At 43.3% G+C, this 17,517-nt stretch overlaps 1 protein-coding gene across 8 annotated transcripts in view; it reads right to left on the bottom strand.

Moving 5' to 3' along the window:
* Positions 1 to 17,517, bottom strand: part of OXR1 (oxidation resistance 1) — a 1,752,159-nt gene that overhangs the window by 442,277 nt on the left and 1,292,365 nt on the right. For all 8 annotated transcript variants that reach the window (XM_069220614.1, XM_069220609.1, XM_069220613.1 and 5 more), the window contains one exon: positions 12,496 to 12,578. In XM_069220614.1, coding sequence (XP_069076715.1) covers positions 12,496 to 12,578 — 83 coding nt within the window. The remainder of the gene's footprint in view (positions 1 to 12,495; positions 12,579 to 17,517) is intronic.

The raw sequence follows: 17,517 nt of genomic DNA, 5'->3' as shown, positions 1-17,517 counted from the left end.
AAAAAGCAGACCAACTGGCCCGGAACAAACCTTTGGAAAGAGAAGAGATTGATAAGGCAATCAAAACACTTTAAAATCAGGAAAGCCCCTGGGCCAGAAATCATTCGGCCTGTTTTACAAACCTTTCCAACCACTAGTAAGCCCAGTACCTAAAATTCCTCTTCTACTTTTATGCCTCCAAAGGCACAACTGATCTGAACTTTACAGAGGCGATAATAACAGTTACCCACGAAGACAATAAAGGCCCTCTAGACAAACAAAATTATAGACTGATTTCCCTACTAAATGTAGATTGTAAATTATAAGAAAAAAGTCTGTCCACAATCTTGGAAAAAATATTTCCATCAATAATACATCCCTCCCAAACCGGCTTTATAAAAGGAACACTGGCCTACGATAACACACGGCTCTGCGCATCTCCTAAAGAGGGCTCCTTTTCTCCACTTCCTGGCGATGGCCATGGCTTTAGACGAAAAGGCCTTTCACAAGGTGCCTTGGCCCTTCCTAGGATCAGTAATCTGCAAATTCAACCTAGGTCTCCCATCCAGCAGACAGTTTTCGTACTTTATGATAACCCCTCAGTCAGAGTAAATGGTTTCCTCTCTGAGAATTTCACACTATCCCAAGGTACGAGGAAAGGATGCCCCCACTCACCATTACTCTTTCACTTAGCCATAGAACCACTCCTCTCCAAATTACGACACAACCCTACCATCAAAGGCATCGCATTTGGCTCCACAACTCACAAGGTGGCAGCATATGTGGACGATGTACTTGTGTTCTTGGAGGATGCAATATCTGCTACTCCGGAAATCCTGGATCTGATCAATGCCTGCTCTAAAGCTTAGGGCTACTCACTAAACAACCTCAAATGGCAAAACCACCACCTTAAATACCTGGTTCTACAACTAGGCAAATCACTGTTCGAGTCCCATACACATATTGAGAACATGCTCCTCAAAAAAATTAAAGACCTCGTAGAGACTTGGTTGTCCAAACATATGACTTGGAGTGGGGTCAGAATGGACCAAAATGCTAATAGGCCCGCAGGTTTACATCTCTTCGACATTTTTTTTAATTTATTTTATTTTTAAACTTACAACAAATCCATTACCCAATTTACTTGCCACTTTAAATGATTCCAAATCGCAAGTAAGGTCTCATTACTGAACAAAGAGCAAGATGGAGTGGGCCTCCCTAACTTTAGCAAACTTCAAGTGGCATTCCTTCTTAAGCAAGCTATACACTGTCTCCACTCAACTCTACTACTCCCCCTACCCATATGGACATACACTGAGAAAGAGCTCTTTTTCCTTTCATCCCACCACCCACCCCCACCCAGGCAGCTATCTTGATTAAACACTTCAAACCCTTACATTCTGCTAATATACTCAGGGACATAATACTAGCAATTTAACTTTTAGAGTGTAAATGCACTATTAAAGTCAAATATTCTACCTAAGCATCCCTCAGACACAACCCTTTAATAAAAATAGAAGGTAATGCCCTTCACTGGCCATCCTGGTCGTCACTTAATATCTTATATATCACAGATGTAATTGATTAAACAAACCACATTCCATTCTCTTTTCTACTAACAGCTTTTGATTTACCCAACAAGGAATTCAACAATTTCCTCAAACTCAAAGTTGCAATTAATTGTAATGGATTCTTTCTGAACCCTCAAACCCCAAGTATGCTAAGGAAACTCGCCCTATTTGCATTACAAGACCACCAAGCTTCGAACATTTACAAAACTCTCCAAGAACATACTCTCACCACTACACAGAAACAACAAAATAAATGGCTTGCCTCTTGGATTACAGAAGGCTTTATTCATATTTTTGTAATTCCCTGCTGTGTCGTTATGGAAAGCCTATAAATGACTGTTGTATTGCTTTGATCGGCCTTATATTATGAGTTAAGAACTGAGAAAACTGGAGAAAAAAAAAATCAGCCACAGATAAGTGGCTGATTGATATGCTCTAAAATTACAGAGAGAAAGTCTATAAATGCATCGTTCATTTGATAAAGTGAAGGACTACTTAGATATACAAAAAGTACTGCATTGGCAAAGACAGCTGTTGCACATCTGAAGATCTTGCACTAAACTTAAGCAAATCCTCAATATATCTGTAGAATATACAAAATATATTAATATGATGTCTTATTCTTCGAGATATTTTCATTGCTATTGCAGTTGCCTGTGTTTGTTTCTTGTCCATTTAAGGACTAATAGTGATATTTTTACTGGGCAGAAGATAAAAATCTTGTTGTGGATATTTTGGGCACTTGAGAATCACTTAGAGACCTACTTGTACATTATACAAATGACCAAGAGTGCAGGAGAATTTTTTAATGCAAAGCCTAATCTAAAGGACACAATATTCATAATAAGAAGAATTGAACATATTTCAAGATGCATGGAGAAAATGAGAAGGCATGATGTTGAGGTGTCTGAAATCTTGAGAATGAAAAGTAGTGGCCACAAGTAAAGTGTGAAAGTGAAGAAAATATGTGAAGAGGTTTTAAGGCAGGCCACAGGAAAAAATAAGTATTAAAGGTGCGATAGTGGAACCCATGGCGTCAAAAGCATGGACTTATTTGAAGAGAATAGAGTATGCTGGAGGTGTGGAAAGGTCAGGATGTAGGTAAAAATATACAAGTGCTCAGATGAACATAACCAAGGTGAAGGAGTGGTGACATGCAATCTGGATGAGGAACAACAGGGTGTGAAGAAAACAGATTTTCATGTCACAAATTTTGAGGTAGCATGTAATGAGTCTGAGTGTGATACTGGTACAATTGAGTGTAAGATCATGTTAGGGAACAAAGTTATGGGTGTGTCAGAAATTCAAGGTGACCTTAAACTTTGATTAGAGAGATTTTAACATGATGAAATTGTCTTGAGAGACTGACAATTCAATGGATTTGCTGGTGCCACACTAGATTTAATTGGGTATATCTAGGGGCGTGTTCAAGATGGTGCCTGTGTGGTGGTCTTTTCATGGAGCTCTGCTGCCCGATCAGATATAAGCAGCGGATGAGTCATGCTCCAGGTGCCCTTTCTGACCAAACCTTGCTGGGAGAACACCTGACACAGTGCGCAGAAGCACTGAACCACAGAGGTCGTGGTGGAGCCTGGTGGAGCCTGGTCACTATGTGACGGCCTGCAGAGCCGGGGGCACCCAACTCTAAGATGGCGGCTGTCGCGAAACCTTAGGTCCCTCGGCTGGGGCGAGTCCCGGTGGGCCTCTTCTACACCTGAAAACCCATCTTCACTGCAGCAGAAGAGTGGCCAGCGATGGGGCCAGGCAGCTACAACAGCAGCTGCTTCGGCCACAGTGCGCAGACGACACCGGTGCTGCTGCAGGACCTAAATCATTCAAATGGTGACATGGGGCTGAGGCAGACCTGCTGGATCTGATGCCTGGACCTGCCGTGAGACACCACTGCCCCTCAGCCTCGGCACTCAGGGACTACTAATGTAGTGAAGGCAATGCACACCTAATCGGGGTGCTAATGGATGACTGGCAATACCACAGCCCACTGAACCTACCACAGGCCTTGAAATCCAGAAAGGAGAGGCACGTGGGAGAGACACAGAGGTATATTTCAACACTCAGGCAGTCCAAGGAGGTTAGTGCATGTCTAATTCTAATTTAATAAAAATTTACTGGAGGATGGGAGCTGAGGCAAGCGACCATTTAAGGCTTCCAACTGCAAATTCTACACACTATGGCCCTCCTCAAGTTGCACTGCGCCCACACCAGTGGGGAAGACCCTCATACGGGTGCCTGCTGTGGCACTGGGGCTCTTGAACAGCAGCTACATAACCTTTGGGACTAGGTCACCCTTCATCAACAGCACATATGGTGATCGTATAAGGGGAGGGCCCCAAACCTTGACTGAGTCCCCTGACCGCTGTGGTTCCAGACATCAATTGGGGTCTCCTGCTTCTTGGAGGAGTTGGAACTGACCCATCCTTTGCTTCCCCTGCCCCCTTTTTCTGCTGTAGACTTTTAGGAGGTGCACCCACACAAGAAGGGCCCCTCAACACAAAGTAGGCCATACAGCCGAATATAGTGCCGGATGCTGGTGATCATAGCCTCTCAGCACTACCCATGCTGCTCTGGGGTCGCCATCCTGGGCTATTATGGCCACCTGCTGAAGCAATAAAAAAGGCACCACTCTAACGGACATGCTTACTAAACTTCCCCGCTAAAAAGACTGCCCATCACAGGGACACTTCCCCTCCATCGCACCTTCTGCTATTGTGACTGCCCCAGGCCCACAAGATGAAGATACTCCGGTCACTTGTACCTTTCTAGAGAACCCTCTCCACAACCCTGAAGGACGAAATTTCTGCCCTCAAACATGAAATTGCAGCGGATGCCAAGGACATCAAGAAAGACTTGGAAAACTTGGTCCAGAGGGTAAACACCCTAGTAGAAGCCAGTGACTCATGAGAGGAGGAAACTGATGAACAGTAGCATGAATTGCTATAACTACGGGACAAGGTGTTCTATACGTTGGACGACCTTGATAAAAGTTCCTGGTGCTTCACCATCAGGATTAAAGGGGTTCCACTCAAGGCAGACCCTCAGTAACTAGAGGACTATGTCACTAGATTGTTTCGCCACATCATTCCAGATCTTGCGGCGCAGGACACTGTATTGAATCGCACCCACACAGCGGGCCACCCAACCAAGTCCCTTGGCGTGCCACAGGACATTATGCCCTGCCTCCACTACTATCAACAAAAAGAAGCCATCATGTCAGCTGTGTAAGACTGAAACGCCATGGTCTTTGAGGGAGCAAAGGTATGGCTGTACCAGGATCTATTCCCCTGCATCACCCTGCAACAAAGCAGAACCCTACAACCTATCACAAAACTCTTACGTGAACAAGGGATCTAATACTGGTGGGGGACACCCTTTCAGACTCACTTTCGTGTGGAACAATGAAACCTGCAGTGTGCTTACTTGGAAGATTCCCGTTCCATACTAGACATGGACAAACTACAGGAAGAAGAAACCACCCAACACCCTTTAAGGAGCTCTCTGCACTCTTCCACTGGAACACAACACAGCTGGAACCCAGTTGGAATCCAAAGCAGGTCTGCAAACCCACAGAGACAGAGAGCCATAAGGAAAGGACAGCCCTTCTGCCCCTGCTTCAGCACCAAGACAGCACATCAGACCCAGAGAATGATTAAAGATGGAACAGACAGCATATATATGTATGTATATCAGATGAAGAAACGGTGAGGCAAAAGTATGCTGTCTGTTCCATCTTTAATCATTCTCTGGGTCTGATGTGCTGTCTTGGTGCTGAAGCAGGGGCAGAAGGGCTGTCCTTTCCTTATGGCTCTCTGTCTCAGTGACTCATGAGAGGAGGAAACTGATGAACAGTAGCATGAATTGCTATAACTACGGGACAAGGTGTTCTATACGTTGGATGACCTTGATAAAAGTTCCTGGTGCTTCACCATCAGGATTAAAGGGGTTCCACTCAAGGCAGACCCTCAGTAACTAGAGGACTATGTCACTAGATTGTTTCGCCACATCATTCCAGATCTTGCTCAGACATATCCAACCCCAGTAACGTCGACCAGCGAGGCCTGCCGGGCACAATGCAGTTATACCTATTTAGTCCCTGTCTCCCAAGCGCGCCTTTATACTCTAACAAATGGTTAAAATAATCATTCACAATGTCAGTGGCCTCAATACCCCAGGTGAAGCAATTGGCACTCATCTCCATGCTAGGGAATCGAAGTGCGATATTTGCTCTCCACTCGCATATCACCACCAAACCCTGACTATAGGAAATCGTGACTTCCCTACTGCTCACCAGGGGAATTGCATTTGCACAGTGGCAAAACAGCAATTATAAGAGAATAGGGGGCTTGTTTGACTAGGACGGGCTAATGGACTTTGCGCAGAATCAGTTTATCTATCTTCGCTAGCACACACTAGCAATATGTTGCTATTTGACACTGTTTTACACAACGTCATAAACGCCCACACGCCAGCCGACCCCTCACGCCATTCACGAAGTGGCTTCTAATCCACCACACACAGCCTCCCCTCTGACATTTATGCTTCCACCAAGTCGACGGTTCAGCAGTGCTAAGGACTGAAGTCTAAACACCCCTTTATCTCTAAAGAATCGTTGGACATACTACACCGAGCTCATACCACTGCTTACAGTGCTTCGGGCAAAGAGACATTACTCAAAATCACACACTATTGGTGCAACAACCTGGCCAGAAAAGCTAACCGGAAACAGGGCAGCAACGCTAGCTGCTGGAGACAATGCGGACAATATGGTACACTGACACTTATTCTCGAGCACTGCCTCAAACTACAACAATACTGGCATAAACAAAATGTATGATACTGTCCTCCCCAGGTTTTCCCAGCCACATACTACTAGGTCTACAGAACGCTCTAACCTACTGCCTGAAACAGAGAAAGGGTACAGACATCACCCTAGGTCTCTGCACAGCCAAACAAGTTATACCATCCAGATGGGGCACAAACAGAACGCCAGCATGACTAGCCCGGTAGCATAAGCTATGGGAACGCCTTGGCATGGAAAAAGTTGACTGGAAGTCGTAGACCACAAGCTGCCATAATTTGATAAAATGTGGTGGCCATGTGTACAGTTTTTCTCCCACGAATTCAGGGAATTTACCTGCCTGGAATATTTACACATACCATGCCTTACACACATGGAATTGATTGATATATCAATGCGAGGGGGCCTTTCACACACTCCCCCGGCCAGACCCTATCCATCCTTCCCAGTCCTCCCTTTCCCCTCTCCCGCCATGTCCTCCCACTATCCTCTCCACCATGTTCCCTCTTCATTTGCTGCCATCTTGTCCTCTATTGGCCCTCATCAGTCAGTGGATGTAGGTGAGATGACTCTTGTATTGTTTCTCTGTTAAAACTAATAAAAAACATATAGAAACCTAATTGGGAATATGCCCATGAGGTTAGCATTTAGGTTTCCTAATAGCATTGGTAAGGTGTATGTCACAAAAAGAGGGGATAATTTCCTAGGATAACGTCATCAGCAAAGTTTAGGAATTGCACTGAATCATAAAGCACCTGACCAATGGATGATGATTGCTTGTGTGAGGGAGGATGAAGATACCATCAAACAACTACCTGATGTGTTTTGGGGCAAGATGGGTCTCATCCATGATTAGAGTACAAAAATGCACTCAACAAGGGGTTGAGAAGTTCATAACGTCCATACATTTCTAACCTTGATTGCAGAATCACTCAAACCTGAGATGGAGAGATTGAAGAATCCGGGAGTGACTGAAGTTACAGAGTCCTCAGAGTAGTTTAGGCCTGTCATTCTGGCACCCAAGAAAGACGGTAAGAGCATTCACATTGTGTGGACCTTTAGGACTTTATCAGAGAAATTTGGGTAGTCAGGCAACTGCTATCCAATATTTCAGAGGTGCTGTCTACATTAGATGGAGAACAGTTTTTCAGTGTTACAGACTGGTTGTCTGCAAATCATAACACTGCACTGAATGAAGAACCCAGGCCCTTTTCTTACACCACTGGGTGTTTACCGCTTTGTAAACATGACCTTCACATGGCTTCAAAAGCTGTTTGCTTCCAACGTGTGATGAGAAGAGTGTTGGAACGGTAGCGCATATTCGTTTCTTTAGGGTGATATTTATGGTAAGGGCAGGTGCGACCATGACTAATCCCTTATCAAGTGCTGTCCAGACTACAGAAGAGTGGTCTGACTGTAAAAGAGAGAAGCACCAGTTTAAGTCAAACATACTTAGGGCAAACCATTTTGGGAGAGGAAACAGTACTAAAACTGATTTGGTGGAGTTGATGAGAGCCCAGGTGGCCTGTAGATTAAGAGCATCTGCAATCATTTTTGGGCTAGCAAAATACTAAGCTATGTTTATCAAAAGTTTGTTTCCCTAGTTCGCCCTATAAACTTACTAATTAAGAAGGGAGAAAGAATGGCTGGTCGAGTGAACGCTCTGGGGCATTTGAACTTGTTAAATCCAATATGCGGAGCAGGCCCACTTTGGGGCCATCTCTGTGGCAATGGATGCCAGTCTTAAAGGGTTTGGGGCAGTCTTAGCCTAGCTAGAGAATGGAGCATCCTGTGTGCTCAGAGTTAACAAACTAATTTATTCTGAGATTAAGTGGGACGCTCTGTTGCACATGTGAGGAATACAGCACTTCAACTGTAGTCTGTGAGGTTTGCTGTTCATTGTCAAAAGTGACCACAAGCCATTCATACATATGTTTTATTGCAAAGGTAGTCAGCACGCTATGTAGAGAATCAGCAGGTGGATGAAGGGCATAAGGGCGTTCAATCCTGAGGTGCAGAATGTGTCTGGTTCTAATAATTCTGCAGTTGGTTGCTTTGTCGCGGCTACTACTGGACAATAATGTGACAAAAAAAAAATCAGCAGTTGCCTGTGCTATAGGTGCATTCAGTCTCTTTAGTCAGTGGGAGGTGGTCACAAATGATTATTTGATTACGAGCAGAGTCCAACCTGAAAAGGTAAGAGATAAATTGCCCGCTATGAGTTCAGCAGGAATTTTAATAAAGTAAGACTGAGGAAAAATACTGGTGACCTGGCATGGATAGAATGGTGTACATAGTGATAAAGTAACACAGTGGGCACCCTCGTCAGCGGTACTATCCCTGGAGGAATAATTTTGGACTGAATACTATAGGCCCTTTCACAGCCATCTGAAAAGTCTGCTGGGGTTTTCGTTTACTACGGAACCAAGTGGGTTGTAACAAAGAGTTTGATATCTCTGATTACCTGCATATCTTCAATACAATTTCTAACAGCATAATTTGGCTTGGGAGGAGTTCCTCAAATCTTTGTGACAAACAATAGTGTGCAGGTTATCTTGAATGAAATGTGTTGAAGGGTTTGTCAATTTCTTCTCAGGGTACAACACTGAATTTACTACATGCCAATGGTTTGCTGTAGGTTAGCAACAAGATGGTAAAGGGCTGTGTGCAAAGAACCTTGCAAATGAGAACACCTTTGTTGAACGATTTGAGACAACCTTATGGGCTCACAGGACCACACCACACTGTCATGGATAAATCACCTTATGATGGCATGAGAGGGAAGAAGGCCTTGTCTAAGTTGAATTCTGGGTGCTTGCTCCTGGGGAACATGATGGAGTGTGCTGAGGATGCTCGGGCGCGCAAGAGTGGGAAGGCATCAACAGAAGTACAAGACCTGGTATGATAGCTCGAACAGAGTGAAAATGTGTGTTTGGGCAGTGAGCGGTGACGTTTTGGTAAAAAAAAACAGACTTGTGAAAAAAGGGACCTGGGTCCTTATAAGATCAAAATAGTAAAACAAACATTTGTTGGAATGTGTCGGTTGTGAAGCATGTCTCGCCTACTGACATCCACTGGTGTTTGTTAAACAGGAATAAGGTGAGTCCTTACCTACACATTTAGCAATTTTAAAATATAATTACCCAACATGTCCTGAGAGCAACAAAAATGGTCTGGCTTGGTTAAGCGATTTTGCTTAACTTCGCTGGAGTGAAGTTTCCTTTTTGCAAGTAATCCTGCCAGGTGGATCACCATCAAGAAAACCCTCTGGTGGTCCACCCATTTCAGTGGTTAAGGGCATACTAGTACATGGCCCAGGGCCTAGGACCCCAGAGAGTCCTGCTTGCAGCAATACCAAATGGAAACAGTGTGCTCCGTAAACACCTGTACCAGCCTCCATTTCATGGACAGATAGAAGGCTTTCAATATGAAAACAGATCACCCTCAGCTCTGCAGGAGACCAGAGGCCCCCGATTTCCACTTCTCCAAGCGGCCGAATACCACTGTCACCTCTGGGTGGGGCAGGGAGAGAGGTCTGCTGCTGACCCAATCGCGGTCCAGTAACCATCACTGCAGATCTTTCACAGTAATCTGAAAATGGTTGGGAAGGTTACCTTGATGTTTAGCCCATTGAAATTTCAGATTGCACTGCAGAGCTTGCATATGCCACCTGCCTTGTTTGACCAGCAGGATGCAAGAGGCCATCAGACCCAGCAGCCTCAGAGTCGACCGGACTGAAATCCAGAACAAAGGCTGAAAGATCAGGATTATAGCTTGAATGTCCTGGACTCTCCTTTCCTGGAGAAAGGCATGAAACCAAAACATGCACATAATGGCTTCGATGAAAGGGAAGAGTCTGAGAAGGAGTCAGATTTGACTTCGATAGGTTGACAAGTGAACCCCAAAGGCGACTGGTTCGCTGTAGTCTGGAGATGGTTGATGGCTGCCTGGGGCAAACCAGCCTTCAACATCCAGTCGACAGGGTAGGGGAAGACTGGAAAACCTGACCTCCAAGATGTGCTGGCACCACTGCCATCACTTTCATGAACACCTGAGAAGCGCTTGTAAGACCAAAAGGAGCACAGTGAACCGAAAATGCTCCTGGCCCCACCATGAATAGCAGGTAGCGCAGGTGGGCCTGCATGGTGGGTATAGGGAAATAGGCATCCAGCAAGTCCGAACATATCCAGTGTCGAGGGCAGCCAAGACCTAGGCAAGTGTGAACATCGTTGATTTTTCCTTCCGTGAGGAAGGTTTTAAGAGATTGCAGGTCTAAAATAGGGTGAAGGCCTTTGTTGTCCTTCAGCACCAGAAAGTAGTAGGTGTAACAACCACAACCTACTTCGGGCACCCTCTTGAAAGCCTCGCTGGCCAAAAGGGATTGCACTTCCTGCTATAAAACAGACAATTGTTGATGGGAACGTGGAAGGTGCTGCAGCGTGGAAAGGAAGGGTAGGGCATACCACTTCTTAAAAATTTGCAGGACTTACCTGTTTGATATTATAGCCCGCTGCTCCATTAAGAGCATGCTAAAGTGGTTTCGCAGGTGGGGGTGTGGGCAGGGGCAGTGGACTGGGCGACCTGTTCACCTTGATCAAAGGGGCGGTGGTCGCCATGGCCTCCACTGCAAAACTGTTGGCTCCTTGTTGAAATTGGATGGAATGGCTGTACAGGGTGCCAAAGCCACAAAAGGAGCAACAAGACCGGGCTAATGCACTTGGCGAGGAATGGCAGATTAGGCAAGAGGGGCTAGTATTCACTTGACTAAGTAACATATATGGGTATGATCGTATTCGTAGGTACACAATAACCTCTAACCTGGTATATCCAAGAAAAATATCAAGACGTGTCTGTAAACTGTTTTCAAGGATAGACACAAGTCTGGCAGGTCAAGGTAGAGTCGGTGGACATAAAAAAGGTCAAAAGCACACTTCCAGTTCAAACTAAAACATACAAATTGAGAGGAAAACAACAGAAAGAAATGTGCTTACATAACTCCAGTAGAATCCTTTCCATGAAAGATGTTCATGATACCCAACAAATACATTAATTAGTTCAATTTGGATTTATTGCACATAAATCTCTCTTAAATGTAGCACGATGTGGCCCGCCTGTACACCTCTTGTTTAGGCCATGCACCCAGGCAGTCATATGGCATATAAACCAAAGGTTTGTGATGAAAGTTATATTCATTTTTTTGTATTAAACTAATGAAATTTTATTTTAGAAAACAACACAGGCCACTCATACACGATAAAGTTAAAAACGGTGAAAAATACAAAACAGTGTAAATGTATAAAGTACAGCACTTAAAAAAAGGAGGATTGTTTTGGTGGAAAAGATATTCAGTTTCATAAAGGATAAAGAACAATATTACGAGATGCTAGTATCTAAAATAACAGTGAATGGACTGGCAATGAGTTTCCTACGGGGCTTTTCAGAACGTGGAACTGCAGCACCTTAAAATAAGCATGCAGACATGCCAGATACCTTGATGGGCAGTAATGATAACGATGCGATGTTTTGTTTCCTGATCACTTACTCGCACCATCAAAGAAGACCGATTTTCCTCATGTTAGTTTCCCATGGTAACCAGGAAATGCGAAAACTTGACTGCAGCGAGGTTTGAGGGTCATTTGAAGAGCATCCCACCATTGGAGAAAGGCTCCATTTTCAGACAGAGCTGGAAACGGAGCTCCAACCAGTTCCTTTCAGATCAATGGGAGCGATCCGATGAACGTTTGAAGGTCATCAATAAAGGCGCGAGCAAGCTACGTGGTGCCCGGGGCTCAGCGCTTTGACAAATATGTTATTTTAAGTTACTTAACAGCGTAGGTCTCAAAGTCCGAATAATGAACAGAAATCACGACACGAAAGATATAAAAAGGTTCAGTTTCAACTAAGAAACAACGTATTCGCAGGCTAACAGCAAACACATGTACTGCGAACAACGCAGAAACCCAATCACACACAGGCATTGAAATTCCCCCTCAATGAGCAAGCGGTCCAAGTTAAAGCGACAGCAGGGCAGCGGTTTTACTATTACAACATGCACCCCGCCGCTGCACCCCTTAACTGAGAAAAACAACACGCCAAAGAACAGGACAGCAGAGTGGCCGACAAGGTACTTACAGTATATTCAATGGTGCCTTTCGGTCTTTGAAAAGACATCCGCCGCCCATCTTTCTTTTCAGGAGTCCTTTTCTGGCCAGTATCTAAAACAAACAGAGGCAAGGTGCGAGTTAGATTCATTTTCCTCCTTTCGGGATCGCCCCCGGCTGCTGAATACAGCCTTGTGGGCAGACATCTAATTCACTGGCTGCACACAGCGGGCTCGCTGGGACTCGTCTCCGTGCAGCACGCGCTCAACATTCAGCTGACAGAAAAGGGACCTTGCTCCTTCAGCGCTTCAAGGATTGTATTGTGCAAAGTAAACTACAGTGACAACTGAGAATCAATTACCTTAAAGAAGTATCTGCGTCACCATCATGAAGACTACATTGGGAATCGTCATAATAGGGAAGGTAACCCTGCGTTCGGAGAACATATTGCAACAGTCTGCACCATTTTATTAGCTTTGAATTAGGTCAAATTACTTAAAATGTGAAATAGGTCTTTGTATCAATCCGGCTAAAATATATTTTCTACTTCCTGGCATGGCGACAAGTCATAGACGTCCTGCAGTCCTGCGCTTTAACATATTGTCGTGAAAGGGTCACATTTCACAACATTCCATTTAATCTATATCATGTATGCAATTATTTAAAAACTGCTGTGAAGACTACCTGCATGTTAAAAGCCAACGTATTTTAACAAACCGGAGTTTTAAGGTATTACTTTAAGACCAGTTTTTAAACATTGGCCTCCAATTTCAGAACGAGGCTGTAGATACGAAAAATCAAAGTGCAGGTACAGAACATTTCCTGGTATAAGAGAAAGATACAGTATTTGGGTAATGCGAGCCCCAATTTGGTCAACTGCACTATTACTTTGAGTTCTGGTTGGACACACATTAACCTGCTTACAGTACATCTTCCTTTTCCCGCAAAATTAGATAATCCAAAACAGAAGTACAACTTTCTGCGGCCTGAAGGGGGTGCAGAAATATCCAAAAGCAACTGGGAGTTCTTGTGCTTTACCTGCACGGACCTTACAGATGAAAATATGCAATATACATCTGAAACAAGCTTAATTCAACAAGCGAAGCTTCTGCTTAGTAGGCTGGGTTGCACACAGGAGAGCTACTTACAAGTAGCTGGAGAGCTACCAGTAGCGCAGAAGCTAGGAGAAGCCTGATTTAGAACTAATCGCAATCCACCTTTAAAAGAGAACAGATAATAGCAGTTATTACAACCAGTGTCAATGCTTTGTATCAAACCAGGCAGTTTTGATTTACATTTTTTAAATCAAAATATATAATGGTGTTCTCTCCCGAATCGTTCACTACAGAACACCTAGGCTCTTAAGAAACCCTGGTATCACAGTATGCCCTACTTGCAGAAAGATTATCAATTGAATAGGTAGGCCATGAAAAGCCTTAACATTCAAAAGACGGGAGTGTATTTAAAAAGAAAGGAGTTCGTGTGATTCCTTCGTAAAAACGCGATGATATAAAACAAAATATTTGTCTTTGATGGATGCAAGATGCAGCCAGTACATTTTGCTTAATAAACGTATTGGTGCACAACGTTTAATTTTTCGAAACATATACTTTAATCTCGGTTTTCTGGTACAAAAATGAGAGCATAAACATTATCTTTTAAGCGTTTGAAATGTTTCAACTTCTAGTTTTGTAAACCTTTCAATTTGCTCTTTTGAGAAACAAGTGTTCCTTAACTATAACTTTAAATGTTTCGATTTTATTAGAAAATCCAGAAAAATTCAAGATTTGCTTGGTGCATAACTTAAAATGACAGGACATACTGGGTGGTCTTACTAAACGCAATATAAAACTGCGTACTTTCAATAAATTGATTCTAACGCCCCGTGAGACTCACTTTTAAAAGTAAAGTTCGTTTCTCGCTAGTCACCAGGCTTATAAGCAGCCCTTCATCTCTATACTTACTGGACAAAAGATACGTGAATTATTCTGTTAGGAAACTTAGGCTCCTACGAGCATTTGACTGAAGGCCATTCACTTGCTTTATGAATAATAATCTCAGTAGAGATTTGGGATTCAAGAGGAGATGAAGAGTGCGCTTTTTCTGGTAATTCATTTGCCTGGAATATTTGATTTAAGAAATCCAGATGAATATCCTGCATCCTCCTTTGTTTTAACAAGTACCAATCGCCAGGGAGTCAGGGAAATATTTAGTATTGTTGGCGTCACTTATGTTTTGTTCTGTGGTCACACAGATTCGCCTATGTAGCCGGATATTGCGTTTGCAGATACGAACCCACGCTGGGGCTACGGTGCAATCCACTAAAAGTGGCAGGCTTACGCATCTTGGGTAAACCAGAGGCCAGCCTGTTAGGAACTATTCTAATCCTTAAAGGTGACAACAGAGTACAAAAAAAAATGAAAACGTGAAAAGCAACACACAGATTCGCTGATTTGGTGCTGCCCTAGGAAAGCATACAATAATGAAGCAAGGAAACATGGATAAGGGTCTGTCACAGCAGCGTGTGCAATACTAGCTGATGCTTCTTATGGCACTGGTGCTGACGAATCGTCAAAAATATGGATTGTGTTGTTGCTCGATATACGTTCATGTACTCGACTGGGATTCCAGAGAGACTAGCAACTTGATGACAAAGCACTGTTGTGAGTTATAAGTGGCCCTCAGCAAATGGAGTACCAAACTGTGGTCAGACTTGGGATATTTATGCGAGTGATTAAGGCTATGATTGTCCAATGTAATAGGTATTACCTTGGAAGGTGTATTATCTGGGGGAGTTAAGTAAGGAAGAATAGCTCAACTAACCTGTAAAATCACCAATCAGATTCATCCATCTTTCCTGGCAGTAGGGGCTGTTCTGTGTTTATGGGCGAAGGCAAACTTCTTTGTTGATTTGTGGTCTCGTGTTGCAGAGGTAAAATCAATGAATACATTTTAAAAACACCAGCAACCAGGAAGGTGAATGTTTAAATAAATGATCAGTAAACCCGACGGACCTTGTTGCCCTAGCAGTATTCTCTTACCCATGTTCCTTTAAAAGCAACCTACCAGAAAAGTTCACAAAACATTTGCCAGCTGCTTTTTGTAATGCAGCAGTGTTGCCTTTGACTGGGCAATACTTTTATATTTGGGCACTTGATAATTACTAGTATACTTTATTACTTTATTGCAGAAATTATCTTTGTGAAGGGTGTTCACATCTGTAGTTCAATTTCAACATTCCTCATGCAGGCATGAATACTGTTTCCATCTGGTTCATGTCCCTACTCTACACTTTCACTAAGCTTGGAATTAAGTCAAACATGAACTGATACTCATATTTGAAATCCTTGTTAATGTGTTCAGAGTGAATGTTTAATTATGCATTATTTAGTTGCATAATACATGTATCACAAAATTGAAAAGCATGTCTTTGAGCGGGAAATGTATGTATTTTCAGAACTCAGTAGTTGCTGTTTGGAGAAAAATACTTGGATTTTGTAAACAGATTTAAAGTTGATAATTGACAGATCAATCATGAGGCGCTGGGGAAACGTATTACTTACATTATTACCTTGGTAGCAAGTACACTCCAGCTGTGGCTCTTGTGTAGTACTCATATAGAGGAATTCCACACTGACAAAAAACATTGTTTACATTACTTCGGGCAGACCCGCCCAATAAACTGAGATGATCACTGCTCGCCACAAATATCATTTTGCCATGATTCCTTCACTGTTACAACACGAATAATACGAGTAGCTCAGGATTATTTCATTGAGCATATATAGTACCTTTCATGTGTTGTCTGTGCCCAGCGGGAGAAGTTCGGTTTTGCTAACATTTAGCATTTAGTTTTAAGAAATAGAAGTTAATCTGTTTCTAGATGGTCAATAAACAGTCACTTAAGATTGAAATAGGAGCACGCTGGTTCAGCTGGGTAATCAGCGTCAGGTTGCCAACATAGGAACGCGCAAAGCATCCAGAGGATCTGATCAACTGGACCATAGGAAACATACAGACATTAAAAAAGCTTTTGGGAAAATAAGTGCCTGGAGGGACACCGCCAGAAGAAGCTCCTGGAGCAAAAAAAAGAGGGGAATTTAAAGCGTCTTGGAAAATCCAGATATTCACAGCTTCTAACCTCAGCCTATCGGTGAGGAATGAATGGTCTAAAGTAATTAATGCGGTTGATACATCCAATGCAATCCAACCTGCCTGTCACCCATTGTTCAAGATCTCCCTCCGAGTAACCAAGGAGGGGGATTTCCATGTGAAGAGCTGTAAGGGGTTCAACATACCAGAGGTTTTCAAAAACATGCAAAGCAACCAATCGCTCAGTGATTCTGCCTCAAACTGGTAGTAGCAAAATTCAGATGAAAGTATTGACATCCCTGTTGCTGGTGTATCTTTTTAAGTAGGTCAATAATTACTCCTGTTTTTCAGTTACTGATACTGAGACTAGAAGAGAATGACAACTTAATAAGCTCAGTCACTAGAGTACGACCACAGGATCCTAGTATTTGAAGATAAATGCAATGCACAGATAATCTAGGGACCCAAATGTAACTCCTGAGCACTAGATGAGCACCATGTTCTCAGTACCAGGGGTAAGAGTGCTAAGGGCAAGCTGAAACAGGGGAGACAGAGGAAAACAACACCTCTGAGCGTTATGGAGGTTTTTATTCCCAAATAAATCTTTCAATGTTTTTGCTCGAGGATGGACAATGGTCACAAAAAGACTGAGAGCATGTGACTGAACTTGGGGTGCAGCCTTAGTCAAAACAAAACCTTAAACAATCTAATCAGATGTTGAGAAGAGTTCTTTAATTCTATAGGTGCGTGTGCGGGCCATTAGCCAACACAGGGGAGGTATGTAAAGGCCTCTCTAGGAATACTTTATAGTTTGTTTTCCCCCCCAGATCAGGCCTCTCGGGCTGCATTCTGCCAGATCCGAGTCCATTCCGTTGTCATTAAAATGTGGTACTTGCAAAGGATAAATCATCTCTCCTCCTGATCCCCATCTTGTAAACTGAGCATCTTGGACTACTACTGG

The sequence above is a fragment of the Pleurodeles waltl genome, chromosome 2_2 (genome assembly GCF_031143425.1).
Source record: "Pleurodeles waltl isolate 20211129_DDA chromosome 2_2, aPleWal1.hap1.20221129, whole genome shotgun sequence".
NCBI lineage: Eukaryota > Metazoa > Chordata > Amphibia > Caudata > Salamandridae > Pleurodeles > Pleurodeles waltl.
The sequence above is the reverse complement of the archived record's forward strand: the minus strand, read 5'-3'. Positions and strand labels throughout refer to the sequence as shown.